General features: G+C 43.6%; 1 protein-coding gene across 2 annotated transcripts in view; it reads left to right on the top strand.

The window, feature by feature from the left end:
- The window catches only part of ccdc50 (coiled-coil domain containing 50), a 34,892-nt gene extending 18,943 nt beyond the window's left edge, over positions 1-15,949 (top strand). The window contains exons 3-11 of one of the 2 annotated variants that reach the window (XM_036521390.1): positions 682-811; positions 3,212-3,302; positions 4,324-4,426; positions 9,562-9,686; positions 10,379-10,423; positions 10,777-10,881; positions 11,253-11,332; positions 11,949-12,055; positions 12,320-15,949. In XM_036521390.1, the coding sequence (XP_036377283.1) occupies positions 682-811; positions 3,212-3,302; positions 4,324-4,426; positions 9,562-9,686; positions 10,379-10,423; positions 10,777-10,881; positions 11,253-11,332; positions 11,949-12,055; positions 12,320-12,339 (806 nt within the window). In that variant the 3' untranslated portion in view covers positions 12,340-15,949. Of the gene's footprint in view, positions 1-681; positions 812-3,211; positions 3,303-4,323; positions 4,427-8,653; positions 9,109-9,561; positions 9,687-10,378; positions 10,424-10,776; positions 10,882-11,252; positions 11,333-11,948; positions 12,056-12,319 lie in introns of those variants that run through there. The other variant, XM_036521391.1, reaches the window with a different exon arrangement.
- Positions 15,950-16,395: the final 446 nt, after the last annotated feature.

Genomic DNA, 16,395 nt, shown 5'->3' with positions numbered 1-16,395 from the left:
TTTTAGTAGTATTCTCATATATCTGAAATTTAATGAGGTTATTTTTCCATAAATACTGTAAGAAAGTTATCAAATGAGAACTCAAAAAATAAAGTAAAACATAATAATTTGAATTTGATGATAATTGGGGGTTTATGAAGTCCTGCACTCACTGACATAGGTGTCCCTGGCTTGCCAAAGTTTAACTCGATTATCTATAATTGCTAATCCCGCTTATGAAGTTATATCTTGAGTATTATTATCATTACCAGGCTACTGCACTTTATGAACAGAAAAAATGGTTTATTTGACTAGTTTAAATTTCCATATAGAACAAGGAATACCTTGAAAGTCATAATGTCAGTGGACTCTGATGTTTGATTGCACTGTACATGGGGTTTCTAAGGGCTGAATGGTTAGTGAGTCAGTGAACAAGAGTGAGGTGAACAGTCAGTCAGCTTGTGAGCCATGCACCACTAGCATTTTGATAAGTGATCTCCTCGAGGCCGCATGTGCCACTTCAGTGTACTTTAAGACCAAGGACACTTCTTTTTAGGTAAAGAACCTCTCTGCATTTGTCTCCTCTGTGTTATGTTGGTCAGTGTCTTCCCTTTCCAGTGGATTAGTCTATCCAGACGGTACTACAGTGAAAGACAACCTGTCTGATCAGCGTATTTTCTCTTTTGCCTTTGCCACCTCCAGTTGAGAGTCACTTGGCATCCAACATTCACAAGAGCCGCCTGGTCCAGCAGGATCTGCAGGTGGCCAAACGACTGCAGGAGGAGGAGGATCTCAGGGCCAAGGCCCAAATCCAGAGGCAACACAAGGACATGTAGGTCACTTGACCCCAAACACTGCACCAAACTACACGTTATAGCCATTTTGGGAGCCTTCCCCTGTGAATATAAGGGCACAATAAGATCATCTAAGGATCCTGCTGCTACAGTCTTTTTACAAAGGCTGTACCACAAACGTTTTTGATACTAAGCTTTTTACCTCAGCTTCCTATGTTTGGATCCAGGCTTTAATCTGCCAAGCTCTGGTTTGATCAGGATGTAAAGGGCAGTTCAGCCATTTCCGAGCAGTGCTTATGGAATTGGGCTTGGAAACAGAGGGTCATAGGTTATAGATGGAGCTTTATATTTCTAGTCTTAAGTAAAATGCTTAACCTGAGTGGCTTCAGCCAATGTCTACCCGTATAAAAGGAGTTTAGAAATGTAATCTGTTTGCATGGCCCTGTGGGAACGGATCTAAATGTTACAATAATAGGCATCTGCAGTTGCAGTTGCAGATGTTTGATCTTTAGTCTATGGAATAAAATGTTGCTGGGGAACTCCTGTTCACTCCTGCCATCACCCTTGTCTTGTACCAAACTGCATTACAGCCACTTTCAATGGAGTGCTTTCACACGTAAACGTGGAGCCATGATCAGATTTTGTTTTGGACCAGCCTCAGCCATGCAGTTTGCAGTTTCACTTGCAGAGTTTCTGTCTGGCAGAACCGCAAACACATTCTTGCACAACACATAGTTGGGCAGACCTCCACCGTATTCCCTCCTGCCGCAGCCTGTGGTTGCACAGCACACAGCATCCCAGGCTCTGGGCCAGACCAAAGGGAATGAGGCCCCACATACAGCAGAAGAAAGATACTGCACAGACCGCTTTCATCATTTCAGTGTCAGCTAGGGCTGCACGATATAGCCGTCACGATATATCAAATAGCTATTTTTAGCACAATAACAACTATCCCCGCTTTGTGGTGTTAGGTTTATTCCCGTATCCCTTTAGTCATATCTGATGCGGGAGCACACAAAGTTCAGTGAAATGCTTCCGGTGCAGAAAAATATCACTTGTATCTATATGTTGGTTAACTTAACCTATTAGCTTTGAAAAACATATAGCATATGTTTTCACTCTTTATCTTTGTAGCCATATGTTTCTATCTAGCATATGGAAGCAGCATAATGCTGTTGCTGTGATATCATCATTGAATAGATACGAGTGGCGTTTTTTCCCCAGGAAGCATTTCACATGGCCTCGGAAAACTGGAGGTGTGCTCCTGCGTCAGGTACGACAAGGGAAAACAATACGGGAGTAAACCTAACACCACAAAACGGGGATAGCTGTTATTGCGCTAAAAATAGCTATTCAACATATCGCGGCGGCTGTATCGTGCAGCCCTAGTGTAAGCTTTTTATTTCTCAGAAGCAGCATTTGTAGCTATTACTGGAAATGCCTCCATTAGAGGTAATGAAATCAGTGCTCAGGCTTCAGAAAAGCTCAAAACAGATGCAGGTTTCGTTCTAAAATCGGTAATTTCCCACATTTTATTAGCTAAAAAAAGTTAGAGTTGACAGGCTGAATGTGTTGTGCGTACACCGCGATGCACAGGAATAAGTCCATTGTAAATATTCATTAATATAACAGATGTCTTATTGAGGATAATAGTGACATTGTATGACCACAAATATAGACCTCAGTTTAAGAAATACTGAATTGCTTTGACATCAGAACAACTCAAATGTATTTTACAATTGAACAAGCTGAGAGAACATAGTGATCCTGTGGTCATAGTGATCCTGAAGACATAATTTACAGCAGTGCAATTCAGTGTGGAAAGCAGTGGCAAGGCCAGTAATGAATAGGTTAAAAGCCAAAGCTCACAGCAGGTGCGAGCTCTTGTTCAGATGATGTGCCATTGCTCATGCTGAGCTTGGACTCACTTGACGTCAATTACTGCACACTGCAGCAGCATTTATGACGGAGATCCAGAATGATGTCCTTCAGAAGTGTCTTTATGAAGTTCCTGGGATTTTTGTTGGCTTATCGACCTTCTCTGCTGCTTTCCACAGTCAAGAAGGCACAACTTAGCACCATCAGAGGTAGCTGTCAAACCAGGTGCAGAGCACATTCCGCCATATCAGCTGTAGGCATCTGTGTTTACTGACCATCCCATCTTCTGCCAACAAATCTGGGGTCTGGTGATAGACCTACCTAGCGACACGCTTTGCTTTGAAGACATCAGGAACAATTAGTGCTAACGGTATCTTCTGAGATTGAATTGCACAGGCAGCAGAGCCGTGGGCACCTTGAGGAGAGGCCTTATTGTGCTCAGTCTCCCAGCCTGCATTAAGGGCTGCGGTACATATCTCCTCAGCAGAATGCTCGGCGTGGCCGCCTGAGGGTCACTTCCTGGGTCAAGTTTGTCCTGTGTCACCTTCCCTCCCCCACAGAGAGCGGAGTGACAATGAGATTGCACAGGAGATTCAGGAGCAGCTGGTCCGGCAGGCTGAGCAGCAACGGCAGCAGGAGGAGAACGATGAAGTAAGGCCCAACAGCAACAGCGAAACATTGCACCAGCTTCACTCTCATGTGCTGACTGGCTTTTCCAACAAACATACACATGTGAAATGTTAACTGTGACAAACACTGCTTAAGCTACAGAGAACACCATAGGTTCCCTGATCCACATTTGTTTCTCTTTTTCATTTTCTCATTTTTTTTCTTTTTGGCATAAAACCTGACACCTGTTTACACCATATAGAACAAAACTGTTGATGAATGTCCCGTCATGGACTTTGAAAGCACTTTCACCTTTCTTCAGGCTGAGTCAGCTGTTTGTTTAAAGTGGAATTTTTATACAGATTGTGGAAGGAAGATCATTTTCTGTTGGGGTGTTACATTTTCAAATGTCATCACTAATGGACTGTCAAGATGTTGTGTTTAGTATATCATTTGAAAGAGTACAGGCATCCATTAACACGTGTAAAGAGCTGCGAACTTGGTGCTGTAGATGGCTAACTGATAGTATGCAGTGGTATGCAAATTGCTGAAAAAGATGGAATCACTTCTGTTGTTTTACACCAAGATAAGACATGTTAGATAGGCACTATGTTTTAATGTTGCAGTTTTGAGTAGCTCACAAATAAAACAAGTGGTGATTTAGCAAACCATGTGCATTTTCATTATAGCTAGAGCATTATGCTTGTGATTAATGTGTGTAATTGCCAATAATGTAATGTTATGTAATTAGGATGTTTCAAAGACATTGATGTCACACAGTCCTTATAGTGTATTACCACTTTTGAAATGTAACTCCTTGGTACCTTATACATACAAAGCATTGTGTACTTATATAAGTCTTTACTGGAATCTAATGGTGTATTTTTTCCTACCTTTGTGAGACCCAAGTTATCAGTGTCATGCATTTTCTTTTGATCCCACATAATGGGGAAAAGTTTTCTGTGAACTGTGAGTTCTGAAAACTGTTGGCGAATTGAATATGTCCAGCCTGTTTTTGCACCATGGTGACCCCCTTCCCTACCCTTTGACTTCCCATCTCCAGGCCATAGCACGAAAGCTGCAGGAGAGGGAGATGAAGGAGGAGAGGAAGCGGCAGAAGCAGCTGGAGGCCAACCTGGAGGAGGAGTACTATGAGGAGAAAGGAGGTGGGTGTGGAAGCACGTGAGTCGCCACGGGAAGCGGAAAAATGTACGAGAGGGAGGATGCCATGAGGAATGATGGGATATGATATGCAGTGGGGTGGGAATTGGTAGGGGTAGTGATGTAGGAGCACTGATGTAAGCACATAACTGACCTTGAGGATGTGTGCACATGCAAACCAAAGTCATTTCTCATTTCTGTCTCTGCCAGTGCTCTCTCACAGGAAGATATTTGCCGATCTTTCTGCAAAAGTGTCAGGGAGCCTCAGAGGGCCTTGTGAATGTTTTTTCCTCTAATAAATTCTGGCTCAAATTTGGCAGGTGGCACCAATGTGCTCTGCATCAGGTTTCTCCAGTATTTATTTAGGGGGAATGTACTGCAGTTGCTGCAGGCTGGGGAGCCTTTGGGCTTTGAAGTGAAAGTGCAGCAGGTTGCTCACCAGATCCAATCCTGCCTGGGTTTTACTTCCTGGTTCCTAATAGAAATACACCCCTCCCACACGCCTTTCGGCACCTGTAAGTATGAATTTGGCTTTAATCCCCTCTGTGTGGGTTGCAGGCTCCTTTGGGCCCCAGCCATCTGAATACTTTTACCCCTGATCTGAAAAAGGCTGAGGCGAGCTGTCCTTAACCCAATCCTCACCTCTTTCCGCACTTACAGACCAAAAAACAAACAAACAATAATCACAGGGTGCAAAGGACTGTAGGCATCACTCCTACAGCATCATAGCTTGTCTAAAGAGAAACCACCTAAGATGTGTGCTGATTCTGCCATAACAGACTAACATGGGTTGAGAGATGTGGGTTTCAGTGGGAATGATTAGATGCTTGAACCCTAATCTCCACCACAGCAGCACTGCAAAAGTTGACCATTGTCTTCATTGTTTGTGAATTAGCAAGACCTTTTCATTATTTATGCACAATGATGAACATTTAAATGTCAAATTGACTTACCTATACGTGTCGCAGCTGTTAAATGATCGAATGCTGTGTCTCAGCATCACCTGGGGTCAGTTTTTCCCTCACATTTCACATAATAGACTTTGTTGATTCAGGCATGGATTGTTTTTGGGGGACTGAACATACCCAGTGCCAGGCAATTTAAGAATAAAGATAAATATAAGACCAGTGGCTTTATATTAGTACTTAAGGCTCTCACATGTTTTTGATATAAATAAAGCATGAAGAATGGCTACATCTCCATCGATTCTTTGACAGGCTTGCCTCCAGGTATGTCATAAAACATTGTTTACACAGAGCAGTAATGCAGGTGTGTGTGCATATGAACTGAGGCTGGTGTGACAGAGAAGGAGCTGATAGGCCAGGAGAGAGATAGAGGGAGAGAGGGAGTGGGAGAGAGAGGGGGGGGGGGCTGGAGGAAGAAGCAAATCTTATTGCTGTACTTCAGAAGAGAAACTCTCTCCTGAAGACCCAGTCAGTCTGGATGAGCCACATGCTCCTTTATCGCCCCAACACACATACACACATAACTGTCCATCTCATTCTGTGTGTCTGTCTCTACATTCCTTCAAATCGCTTGCTCAATATTATGTAACCATTCTGTGCTTCTGCTCTTTGAGAGGATGGATTGATCAAATCTGTGCACAGTGTGTGTGCAGGGAATGCATGCAGTTACACAAACTTATGTTTCTGCCTTTGTCACACATCTCAGTTGACAGTTGGCACATACGTAACATTGTATTGAATGACTCTCATGAATAGCCATGTGTCTCCATTTGCATGCGTTGTGGGACAGATGGCGAATCATTTCATGCCCAAGTGTTGCTCTTGCCTTGGTGAGGTGTTTACACACAGCAAGCTTCACCAGAAGACTATCCCTGCATTAACCCTTTCGTGCTTATGGTCACACCGGTGTGATTAGCCATTTAGCGCGTATGCTAAAACCAGTGCGATTAGAACACTAGATTGGAAAAATTCTAGCTTTGTGGAAACAGCGGTTTAACATTAAAAATATAGCAAATGTGGCGGTGAAAACTACGAGAAGCTTGATAACACTAATTAAAACATAACAAACCATGTAATGTAACACGCGTGCTACATAGCAGAAAAAAAGTTGTGTGCGAAAGGGTTAAGACAGTAGAAATACAGAAACATGGCACTAGACCCTTATGCTATCCGGCCTCAGGGGAGGCCCTCGCTTTGTGAACAAACTCCTTCAGCTACATCAACAGGTTGCAGTCAGGCTCCTATTAAGCCCTATCTCGTAAGCAACACATCCTGTATTCAGGCAGTTATTTTGCCTGCTAAGGAAACGGGGGTGGATGCATGCTCTTCTAATCGTTCTTAATCAGAGAAGTGAAAATGGAAATTGGGTTAAGACAAACTCTCCTCTGCAAATAGCGTTGGAAGGGAGAAGGTTTCTGCATTCAGAGGGAAGACAATTCATTCTGAGTTTGGAGATGACTAATATCCTCTGTTTGGAGGTGTCGCTGTGATGGCAGTGATGGAGGAAGAGAGTCTTAGCTCTCAGCTCTAAGCAGGTGGAGATGCCTCTGATATAAATAGTGGAGATTTCCATCCTGATTCTGTATGGCTGTTAGCCAGGATCTCTCCCTGCACTGATTCAAACTCAGAAAAGATCATTGAAACTGTGCATCCCCTGAATAGCACAGAAAAATAAGGAATGTGTCATCTAACCAGCATTATGCAAATCAAAATAAATTTAGCACAGTAAATGTTTTGAAATGACTCACTTGTTTCAGAATATCATGAGAACAACCTGCACATCAAATTATTCTGAGTGTTGAATACTTTTTAGTGAATGAAACTGCATTGTTTGTTATAGCATCAAAGTCAGGGAAAGGCACAAATCTAAAATCTGCTCGGTAACATGAACATTTCTAATGTTCTTTTCACCTTAGGTCATGTCCCTTTAATAACGGCCACAGAATACCAAAAATTCCACAGCTTTGCACACTTTGAGCCTCATTGGAGAAAGACGAGTTAGAATTTTTACCGCAAGAAATTCTCGTGGGTTGTTGACTGCAGTTTACATTTGAAAGGCCGTATAGTAGATATTTACACCCTGTAGGACAGAAGATGCTGATTCCAAAAGCTTTCTTGCAAGACTCGCTTTGCTGTTTTGTTTATCATTTACGCAAGTTGTTTTTTTTTATCTTTGTCTGAGCCTACATGTTTTATCCAAAGCAACTTACAAAAGTGCATACAGCAAGTATAGCGACAGTACGGGGACAGGATGTGTACAGTTCCACAATGAGACAGTTCTCAGCTGAGAGCAAGGTCTGTTTGAGGACACAGTACTATCAGATTTGTACAATTACAGCCTATAGGGCAAGTAATACGATACACTTGTCTTGTTCCATTTAGTGTTAGATTTGTGTCTCTCATTTTGAATGTTGTCACTGTTACTGTAGCTGTAACTAGTGTTTACTAACCCAGCCAAGCTCACCTGTCTCTCCACTCATTGCCTTATTATCCTGCCCCTCCCGCCGCCCCCTTCACAGCCTCCCGACCCCCAGTGGATCCCAGCAGCAGCAGATACCCCAGGTGCGAGTCTCCCCAGTCCAGGCAGGACAGATGCCCTCAGCACAGCCCTACAGATTCCATTCAGTGGAACCAACCTAAACACTACTCCTCTGACTCCAGCAAAAGCAGATATCCAAGACACAAGTCCCCTGAATCTAGCCACGGAAGATACCCGGGACACCATATTATGGACACCAATGAGGACCAATACCCGGAACACTACCCCATGGACTCCAGCAGGGGAAGATACCCTAAACACTACCCCACAGATGCCAGCAGGGACAGATACCCTAAACACCACCCCACTGACTCCAGCAGGAGCCGATACCCCAGTTATGAAACCCCAGATACTGACCAGAGGAGATACCCTGAACACACTTTGCAGCCTAGCAGAGGGAAATATCACGAGGACAGCCCCTCAGACCCCAGAGTGGGAAAAAACCCCAAACGTGAGCCTAGGGAGCAGAGGCGGGGTGACACGAGTTGGGATAAGCCATTGGAGGCCCATGGCTCACAGTCCCTCTTTTATACAGAGAGCCAGGAACTGAGGAAGGAACGGGACTTACCAGATCCTGAGAGAGTGGTACGCAGGAAGGAGCAGCCAGCCGGGCAGCACCAGCACACCCGTGAGAGAGACAGTGACAAAGAGAGGGAGAGGGACAGGGAGAGGGGGAGAGACAGGCAGAGGGAGAGGGAGAAAGAATGGCAGAGGGATGAGGAGAGAAATGGAGAATGGGATAAGGAAAGAGACAGACACAGAGACATGGAGAGGAGCAGAGAGAAATATGTGGACAGGGACAAAAGCCGAGAGAGACACAGAGACAAAAGCCGAGACAGACACAGAGACAAAAGCCGAGACAGACACAGAGACAAAAGCCAAGACAGACACAGGGACGGAGACAAAAGCAGGGATGGGTGTAAAGACAGGGACAGGAGCCGAGATCTACTCAGAGACCGGGAGAAGAGCCGAGGTGGAAGTTTGGAAGACGCGGTGCCTGGCCCCAGCAGGGCCTGGTCAGGGGAAGACTTGGAGGACTTGGGCTGCAGGCAGAGGGCACAGTCGGGGCCCGACGATGTGTTCAAGGATTCCAGCCAGGGGGGACACAGGCGAGCGGAGAAAAAAGGGCCTCGTGACTCGCATGAGGAGGCCCAAAGAGTGCGCTCCCACTCCAGGGAGCAAGGTACGGTCGGCCCATGTGTGGCTGTCTCCAGGTCAATGCCGCTGTTGTTACTCCTGCTCCTGTTCCTGCTGCTGCTGCTGGTGGTGGTGGTGGTGGTGGGCGAGGCCCAGGACATTTTCATCCCTCTCATCTTCCTCTCTCTGTGGATCCTGGTGTGGAAACCTATTCTCCCACCTAAATTAAATCATTTGAAATTTAAAATCAAGACAAATCGACTTGCTCCTAATCTTGGAATTCGTTTCTGCACCTTCTTTCCCTCTTTCAGATCATCACATGTGCCTAGATCTCGACATTCCTTAAAAATTTGTGTGGGCTTTGTTTTCATCTTTGTGTGTGAATTTTGTGGGTAATTCAAGGTTGTGCTGTCATTAGCTCGGTGCCTATGCTCATTTTTAAGAGCCGTCTGGTGTTGTTTTTATATATCGGCCTGCTTGTCTGTGCTGCCCCCTTCAGGGAGGAAGGTGCGAGGGGATTATGGCCTGAGGGAGGCAATGCAGGATATGACTCACTTGGACCTGCGGGACCAGGAGCTGAAAGACCTGGAAGTGGCCAGGAGGTTACAGGAAGAGGAGCTAAAGGTGAGAGGATCGACAACCAATTTCTGCCCTTTCTCTGTTATCCGTTGTAATAATTTTCATCTGTACTTTCAGCAGATGCACAGACCCTGTGTTATGTTTGTATGGCTTTCAGCTTTTTTGTAAAACAATTGGTTGGAAATAGCCTCATCTGTCACCATGTTGTATAACATTGTATCAGGATGCATCTGGTCAGTTGAGTTTAGTCACACCATGAGCAGATGAAGCCAAGCATGCAGTGTGTCTTTTTCTACTGAGTTGACTCCGAGTTAACCCTTAGCAGACTGTTCGTTTTCTCAGAAATCAAGTGGTGAAGTCAGTGGAGTATGCATGTATTGAAAAACTTGTTCATATCTGAACTTTGAATGTTACCAAAGTGCAAGTGAACTTCGAGCCTGGTTATGTCAAAAGCTGCATCCACCCACAAAATGGTAGGGTTGAGCCAGTGTGAAACGTCTGAGCTATAAAACAGTCATTACCTCCAGATTTGTCTTGATGGGTCAATCAACCGTTTAGTGCTGCTGTGAATTCCATACTGAATTGAGCCCTTCCTTCGGCTGTTTTTCTTGTCTGTAGCTCTTAATTTTACTCTGTGCAGCATATTGCTAAAACAACACTTTGCTGAAGAGATGAGAGAACACAAACGGAAGGAAGCTTTGACACAAAGGATTTTGATTTCCCGTTGTTTTTTCCAGGCTAGCAAGAATGATAAGAGAGCTGCTCAGGTTGCACAGGATGAGGTAGGTAAACTGCTTCGCTGTGTCTGGAACATTCTGCATTTCCCCAAATTAAAGCGTTGTGCTATAGACCTCCCCAAGTCACAGACCTCATCATTTGCCTTTCAGTTCCCTAGATTTGTTCCCTTCTGGGCCTGTTACCCCTGTCACTCTGTACTCCTCTCAGAGTCTATTCAGTTGTATTTAATAGTGTTCATGCTCTTTAAACAAACATAATTGCCTCACCTCAAGGGTGAGCACTCTTTGATCAATATTTGTTTGCAGGTCACAAGGGCCAATGGCGGGGTGTGTTTGCACATGTAAATGAAGGGAAGCATGGCATGTGTAGAAGTTGACTGGGTGCTCTGTTTTGAAAGGAGATCGCTCGGTTACTAATGGAGGAGGAAAGGAAGGTTTATAAGAAGTCCAGAGAACGTGAGAAGCCGTGTATGGATAAAAGAAGGCCAGAGGGTGACTGGAAGGTGAGTCCTAGTAGTTGTCTAGCTTGCATTTTGTTCTCAAATAAGTGACCCTGACTACTAATGTGAAAAATGTGTTTGAAAGGAGACAGTTGTTACTACACTAAGTCAGTATGCTATATGTACAGCAAGATTTATAATGGGTACAACGCTCTGCCATGTCAAAGCAGTTGTTAGAATCCCTGTCCAGGAACTTTTGATATAGTGATTCCACAACATGAAATAAAACCTATAATGAAATTGCAGTGGGACAATGGACATGTGGAGAGTCAAGCTTACAGTGTGGCAATCACAATGCCACCAAGTTATATGATGCTGACGCGGGGGGTCTGGGGGAGACATTTACAAAGGGTACCTGTGCTGCTCTGTTTCAGCCACCCTCAGAGGAGGTGGTACGGCCCAGGTCACGGGAGGAGTTTGACCACCAGAGGCCTCGGAACCATAAGCCTTCCAGGTATGAGAGGCCAGGCCACCTGCCACGTCGCGGCATGTTGAACGTGGTTCCCTGCCCATCCAGCACATACAGGCCCCACGTTGCACTGACGATTAAATGTCAATACAGAGCTGCAATTAGAGGACCATATGTAGCCTGGTTGTGAACATGTCCGCATATTAATTAACTGAAAGCAACAGGGCTTCCTCCACTTGACGTCAAGGCGAGGCAATTACTCTAAATGACTTCCATGTTACCAGCTGAAGTCAGCTGCTGCGTAGCTCAGTCAATACTTAAATGAGGTTATGAAAGTGTAAAGGGAAAAAAAAAGAAAGAAAATGAACACCTTTTCCAGAGAAGAAAGGAATCCTGCTGTCAGTGTGACAGAGCAGATTTAGAGTCGCAGAGAGGCGCATGCCATGTTGATTCCCCAGCAGGTCCACTGAGACGGAGAGCTACAGAAACTACACAAGGTGAAATCCAATAGAAAACAGAGCTGGTATGCCATGTAATGCTAACTGCCAGGCTGACACACTTAGAGCAGAATGTGTTGTGTTAATATCATGCAGGCTAAAACTGAAAGGAAACTGGACGTATGGGACTTGACTGTGTGTTTTCTCCTCCTTCTGCCTCTCAGGCCATCCCCGCGCACACATGACTACGAGAACGTGGACTCCAGCTATGCCTACCCAGCCTCCCCCTACTCAGCCCGCTCCTCCTCCAGACCCGAAGCAACATACAAAGGTCTATCCCTCCAACTGCCACACAAGGCCTAGTAGCCAAGGGCAGTTTTACCCAACAAATACCCATCCAATGCTGTGAAAGAGCATACTGGAAATGTGGGTCCACCTATGATGTCCACTGCAATGAAGGAAAATGGATTGGATCCCAGCATTAGTTAGCAGTGATTTGCACTCCCCTGAACAGCATGTCAGTGCACTTGAATCTAGAAGGCCATGCTGTTGGCAAGCACAGCAGACTCATTCTTGCTCTCTGTGTCTCTTACAGGTTCCTACTACAGGCAGTGACCCTGGCCCTCTAGCACCCTTTGTCCATCACTCTTATTTTTTTTTTTTTTTTTTTTTTACTTTTACTTTCCATTACAAGCTGTCAAAAATTATATTTTCTGAGAAGGCAGTGGAATTTCTCTACATGCTTTGTGACTGACCTACTGAGGAGGGCAGCAGTTAAGAGGTGTGCTGCAACAACTGACCCTGTGCTCTTCGATTCCTTTGGTTCCATTGGACCAACACCAAGAAAAGTGATTGGAGAGAATCGTCCTATAATGTCCATCCAAGGGGAAAAGGGAAGCTTTTTTTTCTTTGTCCTGCTGTTTGGCTGCGGAGGCTGTCTTCACCATTGGGGCAACGTTGTGTCTCCGGCCCTGTCGGTGCTGTGTGTTCTCAGGCTTGGGTCATTTGGGATGTATTCTTGTCACCACAAAGCCAAGCATAGCCCCATGTGCTCTCTAACATATCTTCTTCAAGCCTTTGCAGCGCTGTGCAACACCAGTCAACAGGCTTTTAAAAGACCTCACTGGACTGGTCCAATAGTGCTGTACTGTGTACCCTTCAGTCCTATGAAGGGCTACACTTCATTGTTCTATCTCAGTGCAAAAAAAAAAATCTCATGCTGTTTCAGGAAGCGTGATTGTCTGACCACACATCTAATTCATGGTATTGTGCTCTATGTGACAAGGGTGAGAAGGTGGTAATGAGACAAGTGGACTGTTCCATTTGGGATCTCGGGGGGATCACTCTGATTCTTTACAGTGAGCAAGGAGCCCCCTACAGTGTTAATGGACTACTCTCCATTATACTTTAACAGCAGTCCTCTGCAATCTTAGTCTATACAGGTACATTTGCAAAGTGACCTCTAGGTTCATGATGTACTGAAAAATGTTGTTTCACTGACATGCCATGATTTCACAAGGGCAGCAAACTGAACAGGATGCAACTGACATTGTTGATATACATAAATTGGCTGCAGACAGTGTATCCCCACATTTTCCCAATGCACTGTGTTTGTTGATTTAAAAAATTTCATTGTTATCAGTAGTTCTGAAACAGTGAAACATTTATTAGGGGCTGCAAATCGTTTGTTTGCAGCCCCTAATAAGAGGCTTAAGGGTGTTCTCCACGTAAAATCTAGATTTGTTTTTTAATATGCACATAATGTTATCTTTGTGACAGAGAATGATGCTTTCAGTGCTGAGTTAGCATGGACACATAACTGCTGACATAACTTGAAACAAGACAGCTCAGTCCAAAATGTAATGAGGAGTTACTGACAATGAAATTTCCACAACACAAAATTTCTTACTATGCCAAAAAAGCACATCTCTGTGCTCAGACATTTTTGTTCTAGCTGTTTGGATTCTTAAAACTGATCAGACTGAAACACACAGAGACAACAAAGACCCCTCTTCCTCTGTCTGACCCACTGCAGCAGCTTAGAGCTGCCATAGTTCTAGTCATTTCGACAGTTTAGAGGGTTAGGGTTAGGTGAAGAAAAACTGCTACTGAATGCATTCTCAGTAAAGGATAATGTCTCTTACATGCTAAATAGCACATTGAATGGTACATTTTCAGCAGAGTCCCTTAAAGCACAGGACAAAAGACATTTCTTACAAACAAGTGTATACGCTTTCGATCTGCTTTGTGCACATGCTGGCAAGACATCTAATGGAACACGCAGCAGCCATTCAGTTAAGTTAGCCGTGTGGCTGTGGGGCTGATTTTCTTAGCTGGGAGTGCTCAGCGTTGGCCTTTGAGGAGACCCACAGCCAGCCAAAGCCCTCCTGCTTCTCCATTCTTTACACTGATGTCATCAGACGAGGATGACTGTGGGGAGCAGTCTAGTCTACTGGGGATCTTTTTTTACTGTTTGATTATGCATTTCTTCTATGTTATTCTTGTTTCCAACAGACAGTTTGCCACTGCATTTTGTATGTACATCTTAAATATTTCCATGTCCCATGTTTACAAATACGGGCTGGAAAAATTCAAACTCTTCCACACAAACTGTTGTTTAAGCACAGGAACATGTTTGTGTGTCTGTATTATTAATTATTATCACTGTCACCTAAGGGAGCAGAGATTGAAGTTATATCTGTATGTCAGCTTAGTTAATGACTATCATGCATTTGTGCTTCTAATAATACAACGGTATATGTATTTAAGGTGGACAGATCAATGTTAATATGTCATTTTTGACATGACTGTACCGCTTGTAAATGAAAAGGCCACTTCCCTTGATAAATGAAGTTTCAGTGTAACAGGGATAAGCTAAAAATTGCAACAACATTGCTGGCAATTAGAGGGAGACCAAGTAAAAACACACTTACTGTGGTATCATATGCAGTTGCATTGTCTTTCATCAGATACTGTTACCAAAATGTTTTGCACAATCCTTTTTATAATGTTTTTTTTTATTAAATACATGTTATTAAATACATGTTGAACTATTCCCTCCATAATCAGTATGGATCATTAGCTATTTTTTCCCTTGACCCCATCTGTACCCAATAAGTGGTCTACTGGCACATCTTGTGGGCTATTACAAGGATGGAAGTGATGCCATATTAAAAAAGGAGATGGAATGGGTTGTAAGTGACACCATTTCAGTATTGTTGAGAAGCACATGTAAATTTGCATTCCTTTTGATATTGGCAAGAACTGCTGAAGAGTGAATTTGTGGGGAAAACTGCAAGTGTAGTCAATGCGCCACCTGGTGGTCACAATAGCATCTTTCCTTAATGCCTCATTTAATTGAATGAGCACATCATTGAACCATGTAACAAAACTGAGTGGTAATGTGAAATGCATTACCAAACCCATTTGTAATGCTCTCGTTAGCGCAGAGGAATTCCTGACTTCTCTGGATTTTGTTGGACAAAATGAACAGCAAGATGCTGACGTGGCTGCAGTCCTTAAACTTGGCAGGAAGCATCAGACCAATGTATCGTGGCATTTATCTTACCTTGTTGCACAGATGGATGTGTTCATCTCCGCCAAGTGTTAAAATGTGTTTAATGATTGTGTATCTGAAATTTGAGCAAGGAGGCACCATACACAGAGCTACAAAATCAATAAGACAAATCAGTACTTGTTTGTATCTATCACCGTCAGCAGCAAAGAGCAACTCTGCAGCTCTCCAGCGCTTAAACATATTGTACAGTTACATGTCATCAGTTGCTGACAAGCCATTACTGTGATTAAATGTTACAATATAAAAGTATTAAAATATTATAAAATATGTGTTTCAGGATTATTAGTGTGGGTGGCCTGACATTTCCTTCTCTATTCTGAGAGATGTGTGTCTTCTAGAGTTTGTCACAATTCACATGTCTGTAATTGAGTTGCAGAGCAACATCACATGGAACACCTGGAACAATCAAAATGGAATGTGCTAATGGATGAACAGCATATTGTCAGTGATTAGACCAAAACAAATTCTTGGCAATTCACAGAACCAACCCCCCCATCTTCCTGTGAAATGTTACTTTAAAGATGAAATGGACAACATAACACTGGTCCATTTAGCACTGATGTGAAATCAATTAAATCGATAGATGATAATGATACAAATGAATGATAAAAAAAACCGAAGAAGAATTTGCAAGTGGACACACACAAAACACACTTTTCTGTAAGGATATAAAAATTTATTGACCTGAGACATACATGCTGCAGTTTTAAGGAGTTTTTTATCTTGAGGTACAGTAATATCTCCTGTTCTTCTTCCATTTAATGAAGAATCTTCAGTAGACTATGGTCAGTCATCCGTGAAGAAAATATTCCATTACTGTACAATTGCTCTGAAGTTTTCATGGGCTTTCAGGCTGTTTATTTGTTCCTATTTGGAGTTCAATAGTGATGAGCTGTAATTGCGGCAGCCATTGTTAGTGTTGCCATGTTCAGTGCTCGAATACATATCGCTCTTCTAGCAGAAATCTCTCTCTCTCACACACACACACACACCACCTCAACATTATTACAACTGTCTCTCACAAACACTGCTAAATCTTTCATCAGGCCGCTGGTTATAATTCCATGTTTCAATGTACTCTGGACCATCGATTC

Source organism: Megalops cyprinoides, chromosome 2 (genome assembly GCF_013368585.1).
Source record: "Megalops cyprinoides isolate fMegCyp1 chromosome 2, fMegCyp1.pri, whole genome shotgun sequence".
Classification (NCBI taxonomy): domain Eukaryota; kingdom Metazoa; phylum Chordata; class Actinopteri; order Elopiformes; family Megalopidae; genus Megalops; species Megalops cyprinoides.
Note: the sequence above shows the minus strand (reverse complement) of the source record. Positions and strands in the feature narration are given on the sequence as shown.